Below are 10,282 nucleotides of genomic sequence, written 5' to 3' on the forward strand. Positions count from 1 at the left end.
ACCTCGCCGACTCACCGCCTCCCAGCTCCCTAGCGCCGCCGCCGGAGTCGCGGCGTCCACCGGCGCCACCAGGTCACCACCGCCGGCTCGTCGCCCGTCGCTGCCCCGAGCTCCCGCGCGCAGAGCCGCCTCCGCCGTGCCCCACTCACCGCCGCTGCCCCTCCTGCGCCGCCGACTATCGTCTCCGGCCATCGTGACCTCATCACCGCCACCTCCTCTCTCTCTCTCCTTCATCGTGGTGAGCACATTTGTGGCCGGTCTATTCAAATTGATGAAGCCCTAGATCAAATTCGTACAATTTTGTGCCAAAATTCATGAAATTTCTTCAAAAATCAAAGCAAATTTGATCCAATTTGTTGCTATTCCATCTCTTAGACATGAATTGAGTACATGATAGTCAAAATTGCGCATAATTTGGCCAAATTCGTGATTATTCAAGCCAATCCATGCAAATTTCATTCAAATTCATGTAAATTTGAGTCAATTTCTCTCAAATTTGTGATCATTCAGTTTCAATTGACATGAATTGAGAGCATGTTCATCAATTGTGCGCCTTCCTTGTTAAATCCGTTGAATTTTATGCAAATTTGCCTCAAATTCATGTCAAATTAGATGAATTTCGTTCAAATTTTGACTCTTGCTGTGATCAAATCATGAAATTAGCTTCATCTCCACCTTTTTGATCACCTACTAGGGCATGTTCATCTGTTTGTGCCATATATCGCTCATTTCACTCAAATTCGAGCAAAATCATTCATATTTGCCTCAAATTCATGCCTATTTTGATTAATTTGCTCAAATTCAAGTCTTACTCTATGCAATTGATCAATATCTATTGTCTCTTGCCTGAATCCATAGCATGTTTGTCTCAATTCATATCCATCCATGCTTAGGGTTCGGTTTCGGGTTAATTTCATTCGAATTCTTAAACCCAATGTGATCACTCATCTCTATTTCACGTTGCATCTGTCAGATGGGTCGTGATCGCAGTGACAAGGGCAAGGGCAAGGCAGTTGAGGAGCCGAAGCAGAAGAAGTCGAAGACTCAGAAGGAGTGGGACAGAGCGCTTGCTGCTGTTGATGCCTACAACAGGCAGGAGGGTTTTGTGATCAGAGACGACACCACCCCTCCTACACGTCGTTCCACCCGCACTCGTGCTTCCGGGAGGTCAGGTGCGACGCCTTCCGACCGGTCAGGGGGCCGGAAGAGGGTTCGCCAGGAGCTAGAGGCAGAGGAGGCGCAGCAGCAGCAGCAGCAATCCGAGCAGTCTGAGCAGCAGCCTCCAGCTCAGGGAGAGGTCCGCTTGCTTGATCTCACGTCCTGCAAGGGTCCGAGGATCAAGAGGCTGAGATTCATACCAGTCGAGGAGTGGTTCCCTGAGGTCAGAGAGGAGGGGATTGATCCCCGGTTCTGGACAGTGGTACAGGAGAGCTTCTATCGCTCATTTGGCAGGAAGAGCGTTCAGTTGAGCCAGCACAGGACGCTGAGATGGGAGTACTTGCAGTCAGTTGCAGGGGGAGCAGATGTGAGATGACACTTTGATGCATTCCCCGGTCTCACCGCTCTCCTCACTCAGGTGGACAGATATGTTGGGGATTGGGTCAGAGTATTCTATGCGACAGTGTGGATCTCTCCCGACAGATCGTTCATTCAGTTCATGTTCCAGGGAGAGTTCTACAAATTGTACCGGGCAGATATGCTCGAGGCTCTGAGGCTTCAGGAGAGTACCAGATTCTTGCTTGAGGTCGTTCATCCGAATGCTCATCCTCCTCGTCATCCTCTGACCGGTGGTTTTTTCCCGACGGATGATGAGATCCGTCCGTTGTTCCGGTCGCCCTTCCCTCCAGGTTCACTGAGACTGCCAGAGATGCTGACTCCGGAGGCGAGGGCAGTTCACTTTGCACTCAGACGCAGCCTGTTGCCTAGGATCGGGAACGCAGAGGCTATCACCAGTATCCAGCAGTGGTTGCTCTTATCTATCCTCACTCATCAGCAATTCGACATTTTAGATCTTATCTTGTGTGAGATTGAGGATAACATAGCAGAGGGTCTAGGCAGATAGCAGCCATTCGCGCATTTCATCTCATATTTGTTGGCTCGCTCGATTCATTATCCAGAGCATCTTGACGTCTACCAGAGATCCCCGAAGCGATTCCCGGACTATATTCCTAGCGCTCCGACGGACAGACGTCGCGGACAGCGTGCTATGGCGCAGGCTCAGCGGCAGATCCCAGCAGAGGAGTGAGACAGAGTTGCAGCTGAGGACCAGGCCCTTGTAGAGGCCGAGGCAGAGCTACCTCATGCCTTCATAGACTTGGATGACGACGATAGTGACTCGGAGGACATCGAGTTCATTCCACCACTCCCGAGACGTCACGATGCTGAGGCCGGTGGTTCTACTCAGGTGCGCCTCAGACTTCAGTTCCTTCCTCAGATACTGAGACAGCTACCACCGAGCCCTCTGCTGCAGTGCCTTCGGAGATCACTCTTATCCTTCAGCAGATGCAGCAGCAGCAGGCAGCTCAGGCAGAGGATGCTCGCCGCCGAGAGCAGCAGCAGTTTGCACTGATGCAGTCACTACAGCAGCAGCAGCAGGCCATGTTTGCAGCACTTCAGGCAGACCATGAGAACAACGCCAGATTGTTCTCCGTTCTTTTCCAGGCATAGGGCCTTCAGTTGCCAGCTCCCGCACCTGCTCCGGCTCCTGCCCCGAGTCCTCTCCCAGGCAGTGCTAGTGCACTTTTGCGTACTCCGGGGTCTGATTTCCCTCTGTCAGCTCTCTTGGCTACCGGAGTGTACTCTCAGCCTGCCGGGATGTCTCAGAGGCCAGTGTTACCATCGTTGACTTCACCTCTACCCACTGGACCTCTGAGCTTCGAGGACACCCCACAGCCGACAGTCCCCGAGCAGCAGCAGCCAGTCGTGTCTCCTCATGCCCCTCAGCTGTCAGTTGTGCCTTCTTCAGTCGCTGAGCCAGCACTTGATGCTCCAGACGCTACTCTTCAGTCAGTGCAACATCAGATCGATGAGGCGATAGCAGCTGCGGGTCACAGTCCGTCCAGCTCCGACTCCGAGGCCGACGGTTCTCAGTTCGTCGTGGCACCTTCTTCGACAGCGTCGGGTCCTCCGTCTTCTCCAGCTCCGGATGCTTAGTCGTGTCCTAGTTTTCTCTTTTTGGTGCTTAGATGCCAAAGGTGGAGAGTCTAGTAATAGGGGGAGTTGGTAGAGAGAGTAGCTGGAGGGTCTAGTGAGATTTTAATTCAGGGGAGCTTAGATTTTTGGGTAGCTAGTTTTGAAATGTTGGATCTTATGGATTTTGATGTTATGACAGGCTATTTGGCTCTGTATATGGATGTGTTTCGCCTATCATCACATTGTGTCTATTTTCATGCTCGCATAATTCTTACCTATTCTAGCATGATAGTTTTTGTAGCGCTAGGCTTTATCTCGCTTTTATTGCTATATGCATTCTTTTTCCTAGTATGATAGGGTGCTCTTCAAATTCATATCTCTATTGTTATTTGTGTTGTCATCAATCACCAAAAAGGGGGAGATTGTAGCATCTAGGCCCCTAGGTAAGTGGTAAGTGTTTCGGTGATTAATGACAACCATATTACTGTGACTAATAATTTGTTTTGAAGGGAATCAAAAATTTAGTATACAATGATATTTGGGTAATCTTGGTCCCTAAAGTGCTTATATGGACAATCAAAGGACATATTCTTTAAGATTAAGGATCTTCTAGTTCTAAGTGTCACAAAGGAGATGGAGGACACTTAGAGTAGTATAGGTCTTCTTTTCTTTTAGTCTTTTGACCGTTCTATAAAGGGGGGCTAAAAGTAGTAGCTTGACTTAGTGAGTCTAGACATAGCTGATGCACACTTGTTAAATTCTAGCACTAGGTAGAGCATAAAAGTCCATGGTGAAGTTGTCAAGGAGTTAGAGCTCAAAGAGAGTTGAATTGGACGAGCTCAGAAAAAAAAAATATATATCACTCACCGGATTATCCTCTGATGGATGTCTAATACTCACCGGATAAACACTAATTGAGGCATCCGAATTATATGAAAAATTTCAGAAGTGTTACACCGGAACATCCGGTGATCGAAGCCCGATGACCACCGGAGCTTTTCCAGCAGAGAAAATTTTCGGAGAAAAACAGTTTTGTACTCACCGGATTATCCGGTGACTGCATAATATGAACACCGGACTATTTCTTGCAGAGAGCATTGCTTCGGGCCACAGTGGAAAATTACGTTCACCGGACTATCCGGTGACTTAGCTGGCAGACCACCGGAGAAATGTTGTGAAGAAACTCAGACAAATTGAACTCACCGGATTATCCGGTGAGAGCAAAAATATCACCGGAGTATTTCTTGCAGAAGGTTCTGAAATTCAAAGGGTCAGGTGAGTTGTACTCACCGGATTATCCGGTGATGGCTGCGTGTTCACCGGAGTTTATCACCGGACAAATGTTGCCGTGCAACGGCTAGTGACAGCTGGTTCTAGGTTTGAACCCACCGGATTATCCGGTGATCTTAAGGATATAGCCAGCGGATTATCCGGTGATTACAGAAAAATGAGAGTGGTTAGCCAACGGCTAATTTTGATCTCTAGGCTATAAATACCCACTCAGTTGGTTTCAAGAGGCGCCCTTGCGACACTGTAGCAACTCATACACTTGGTGTGATAGTTAGAAGCAAGAGAGAGCACTTAAGTGAATTCCAAGTTCTTGATTGAAGGTTAAGGACATCATTAGTGCTTGGAGAGTAACAAGATGTGCATCTAGCTGTAGTCTAGGCTTGGTCTCTGTCAAGTGAAGCTTGAAGCTTGTTACTCTTGGTGGTTGGCAACACCTAGACGGTCTTGGTGATCGGAGGTGATCTCGGTGAGCTCTTGGAGGTCTTGTGGGAGCCCCGGGAAGAGCTTGTACTTGGTTTGATGCCCGCCAATCCGGAGATGGAGAAGTGGCAATCCGGAGAGAGCACTTGAGTCTTGGTGACTCAAGGGGGAGCTATATCCTTGGTTGGTACTCCAACGAGGACTACGGGGAAGTGCCAACTTCTCGATACCTCGGGAAAAAAATCGGTGTTCTCTTCTCCATCTATTTACATTCCCGTAATTTACTTTGAGCATTTTCTTCATGCAAGCTTTCTATCTCTTCTTGTTCTTGGTTCTTTTGCTTGCTTGCTTAGTTGCCTTGTTCTTTCTTGTTCGTTTAGTAGCATTTCATTTCATCTAGGATAAGGTTGTCTTGTGCTCTAAAAATCGGTAAAAATTTGATTAGTGCCCAATTCACCCCCCCTCTTGGGTCACTCAATCCTTTCAATGGAGAAGGTTGAAAATATGACTTCTGCAAACTCAACCCTGTTAATCCAACTCCAATTTAATTATTTTGCAAATTTAGTTTAGCAAGCACTATTTGCAACACCAATTTACCGTCAACGGGTTAAGCGTTAGCATACAATGCTTCTCTCCAGGTCCTTAGAAGGCATACCCTCTCCTGAACAGCAACAAAACTACGGAGATACACCCCAATAGTTCATCCTCTTTCACAACACTCCTTTAAATAGGGGAGCAACCCTTAGCTCCCAAACATAACTCTAATCTCAGCATTTAAATACCAGAATGAACTCCACTTTTACAACACTCTTCCCTTGAACCAGGGTTTAGATAGACTTACTCCCAATAGAGGCAAACTTCTAGTATGTAAACCCTTGGCAACGCCAATGCTCCTACAACTCAAGTATATTCTTGGCTTCAAGCTTCAAAGCAAATGACAGGTTTAGCTAAGCGATATCAGAAACATAACATGACTCAACCAAAATCTCTACCTCACCCCCGCAAGAGCCAACCTTAGGTATTCCAATTGTGAAACCTCACAAAACAGGTTTGAAACAACTGATGCCTCCTTAAGGAAGGTGTCGCTCCATTAGCATCACTTTGATACAAATCAGTTGTTTCAACGCAATCGATATCTCCAACTCCCATAGCCAGTGGACTATTCCACAAAGGCTAACTTAACAAAATAACTACCTCAAATAATCATTTCAAAACATGCATAGATATTCCAACCACAAAAGATTATTCTCAGATATTAAAGAAACTGACACATAAGATATGTAAACATTTCAACTTAAACACGAGGTGTTAACTAACCCTCAAAACATCAACAACTAGGGTACAAGTCTAGCAAAAGATTAGAAAAACTCCCAAAACCCTATTAGGATCTCACTATCAACACATCTTCACACAATCGGCAAAAGATCGCCCCGACTCCATGGGGAAAAAAAATCCTACACCATTCTAATGGTTAGGTTGAAAACAATATCACCTTATCTTCTATGGTAAGGCACACATCGATCCATTTCTCCGATATTCTGAGAACGAATAGTTAGGGTCAACGACATGGGGGTCAGTCCATCTCGTACCCAAAACATTCGCTCTGTATGTGGATAATTGGATCGCAAACCTAACTCTTGGTCAACCTCACCTGGCAATGCAGAAAAGACATCCTGGGGGCCCTCCACTTAACCCATCTGCAGTGCCATATAACAAATATGCTATTGATCCTCTGAAGCTTCTCAGGTTCTAATGACCAAGGTAACCATTTTAACGCCCTGACAATTTCACCATTACAACGGAACTGACTCCAACAACTTAACAATATATATTAACAATAAAACACTAAAGAATATGTGGAGAATCAAACAAGTAACTTCAATAGTACTTATCTGAGATAGTGAACATAAGCGAACAAAGATAAACAAGATATATGCAATGAAATGCATCCCATACCCATCCTATTTGTTCATCATTCAATTACCTAGGACCTAAAGCCTAGGCTCTGATACCAAGCTGTAACACCCTACTTTAAAACTAAGCTTAATTATTTGAAAATTGGAAATTTTAGCAGCATTTCCTCTGTAGGGCGGTATAACTGACCAAAAAGATCACAGGCAGGCAGTATATGATATAACCAGCATATATATAGAAACCGTTGTGACGCTACCAGCGTCGTACCACAACATGAACCAAGCAAACGACAAACCACCAAAAGCACAACCTATAAGGACCGGGTGAGCTATCGACATTGTGAGGAGATAGTGGGTGCAACTACCCAGATCCATCCCCAAAAATGCACGTCAGCATCTAAACATACCTGTAAAAGATTTAACAGGGGGTGAGACGAGCTCAACAAGTAACAGCTATGAATATAAACATATCTCACTTCATTCAAAAGTATTTGGGAAATAAACATTCTTCTCACATCAACAAGAAATACACATGGTTTTAAAGAGACCATCATTTCAAAATATTTGTCGAGAAAAAAACGACAAACTTCAACCCAGTCTTCCACAAAATTTGGCATTCAACTCCCAAAATTCTGTATTCTCCAAATATCATAAAAAGAAATGTATGAATGCCATGATGCAACTCCATTTGAGAGCTGGACGATGCCAACATCTCATGCAACTCCATGTACCGATACGAATCACACGCGATGGCAGTGATCGGCCTTTATCACCATATGAAGTGCATAAATGCATATGTATGCATGTGAATTGACGTCAATTCTTTATTCCTTTTTGAATGGCTCATGATAAAAACCACAACTGATTCATGAAAACAAAAGTAAAATCCAAATCAATAAGAAAAGCATTGATTTAAATAATCGAATGCAACGTCATCCATGATTTAAATGGATTAGAAAAGAAAACCATATACTTCAATTTTATTTGCAAAAGAAGTAAGACATAATAGCACGGAACCACACCCCCACATTACTTGCCTTTTACCAAAAGCGACAAAGAGATTTCGATCAAGAATGTCCGGAAATAGAACCACCGAGAAATCGCCTTCGAAAGATTGACGACGAATCCGTCGAATCCGAAATTTCCAACTTTTTTCCTCTTCTTTTTTTTCCTCTCTTTTTTTTTTCTTCCCTTTTTCCCCTTTCTCTCTTTTTTTTTCTTCTCTCCTTTTTTTTTTCTTTTCTCTTTCCTTTCTTTTCTTGCTGGCTTTCTTCTCCCGCGTTGCTTGCTTGCTTCTTCTATGCAGCAGCTAGCAGCGACACAGAGTAAGCAACCACGACGGCGCGCGGCAGCGGCGCAGCAGCACAGCGCGACGGCGACGAGCGGCTGCACGCGACGCGCGCGCACGGCAGGCGGCAGCACGCTCGGCGCACAGTAGCGACGACGGCGGCTCGGCAGTGCGCGGCGCGCACAGCAGGCACGGCGGCGCTCGGCGAGGCGCAGGGAGCAGCAGCGCGGCAGCGCAGGCAGGCCGGCGCGGCAGGAGCTCGGCGCAGAGCACGGCGACGAGCTCGGGCGCGTGACACACCGAGAGAGAGATGCGAGCGCTCGAAACCTCTGGATGGGTCGGGGTGACGACCGATCCATCCGGCTTTATCTGTTTTCGTTTTTTTTCTTTTTTGAAACAACTAACGGGCTAAATTTATTGGACTCGCTACGGGTATCAAAGTGCCCGGAACGGACATATGAATAGTAAAATGAGTTCGTCTCGACGAGATGAACGCAACCACGGTCTCCGATCGGCCATACGAGCAACGGATCAAAAGGTCAATATTTGATCAACTCTCTCTCTCTCTTTTTTTCTCAAAAAATTCAGTATTACAACAATCCAGCATTCAGCTGGAGTACCGTGCCCTTCCCTACAGCATCTGATGAATAGGAGGACCTTCAATTCTCTCCTCAGATTTATAGGCTTAAAGAATGCCATGCCAGCTGCATGATTTAATCCACTTAATAAGATGACTTCCAGTGCGCACATGCCACCTCTGTCTATCTGCCATTGTACTGCCATGGTCCATTTTTGTTTGATGTTTTGTGAGTTAATAGGTGTTAATTTTTATATGAACCCAAGAAGAAACATACCTAAACTTTCTAAGATGCCCATACTCATTACATTTAAAACTATTTTCTCTTATTTGGTCACGGTTGGTTGGTGGTTAATGCATTACTAACATGAAGTTGAGGATTGTTGAACAGAGATAATAATGAAATAGGACAAATTAAACATGCAAGGTGATAAAAGGGCTTAACTAAAACTAATAAATTTCAAATATATCGCAAATAATCTGATGTTTCAATTTTGGAAAAAGTTGGGATGTTAAAAAGAAAGGCCATTCATTGGAGGGTGGTGGCAAGCTGGCTTCACTGGTGGCTTGACTGCAGAAACCAACCCTCTTCCTCATCTGTTCTACAGGGGAGGCAATATTTGTAAGATCCCTAGAATCGTATCTGGAGATGCATGAATCTTCAAGCACATCAAAGGGTCTGTTTCGATTAAAATCACATAATTTTTAGTTTAATGTTGATAGAAAATCTGGTTTTAAATCAGCTCACCCAAGATATTACTAGATATTCTGAGGCTAACGTTTGCCTCATCTATTGAAAACCATACCAAATGTCACCAAGAAAATCACACTGAGGAAGGAAGTGCTACAAATTTTCCTTGCATCCACAGCTCAGTTGATTATACTACGGCAAACGAAACAAGAGGCAATTCATCAGAAAAATCAACCGATTGGTATATGCTTAGAATGGTTAAGTTGTTAGAGGTTTATTTTTTGTTTAATACAATCTAATCACATGACATATCTTTATCTGCCAACTAGTAGTGCGCCTTGGCTCGGTTTCTTGAGTTTTCTACTCGTCCAGACTCTACCAACTCACCAGCCTATATATTGTTTTATGCCTTTGTTCACTTCCATCACTCTTTACCAGAAAAGTTTGCGCTGGCTCCTAACTAAACTATAGATAGGTGCACCTTCACAGAAGAAGTAATGAGGGTCTCATGCTCGTTCTTTATATGATTAAGCGCAATCAACATAGAGGGGAATAGGACACTCCAATCAAGATCACGCATACTTTTCAATGGCTGGAACCTGCCTCACCCTTCTCCATCATGATTCCATCTTCAAATACATGTGCTATTAAGCACAGCTTCAAATCAGCAAGCTTCACATCATGTTCAGCCTCCAAGGATACTAGTCCTTCAAATCTAAGAACAAGTGTATATATTAAGTAGTACACTGTTCTGGTCAAGATAATAATTTGAATTACTTCATCTTGTTTTGAAGTTCTCGTGCATGTGCTCACGTTATTGGTCCTTTGTATGCACTGCAAATATTTTCAGGTTGCGGAGAAACATAATTGTTCACACTAGGAGCAGCAAACATAGTAGAAGAATGTGAGGAGCTTGGGTGATCCTCATTCATCCTCGAATCTGTATCTTCCAGTTCAAAGAAAGGTGGCAA

The 10,282-nt window shown here is 44.8% G+C and overlaps 1 protein-coding gene across 1 annotated transcript; it reads left to right on the top strand.

Annotated features, from left to right (window-relative positions):
- Positions 1-2,814: 2,814 nt before the first annotated feature.
- LOC133900193 (predicted GPI-anchored protein 58) lies at positions 2,815-3,153 on the top strand. Its single transcript, XM_062341318.1, has one exon. The coding sequence runs from the start codon at positions 2,815-2,817 to the stop codon at positions 3,151-3,153; it is 339 nt and encodes a 112-aa protein (XP_062197302.1).
- The last annotated feature ends 7,129 nt before the right edge of the window (positions 3,154-10,282 follow it).

Source organism: Phragmites australis, chromosome 19, assembly GCF_958298935.1.
Source record: "Phragmites australis chromosome 19, lpPhrAust1.1, whole genome shotgun sequence".
Taxonomy (NCBI): Eukaryota; Viridiplantae; Streptophyta; class Magnoliopsida; order Poales; family Poaceae; genus Phragmites; species Phragmites australis.

Bases quoted from the DNA above. Each gene is read 5' to 3' on its own strand.
- LOC133900193 (XM_062341318.1), top strand. From the start codon at position 2,815: ATGTCTCAGAGGCCAGTGTTACCATCGTTGACTTCACCTCTACCCACT.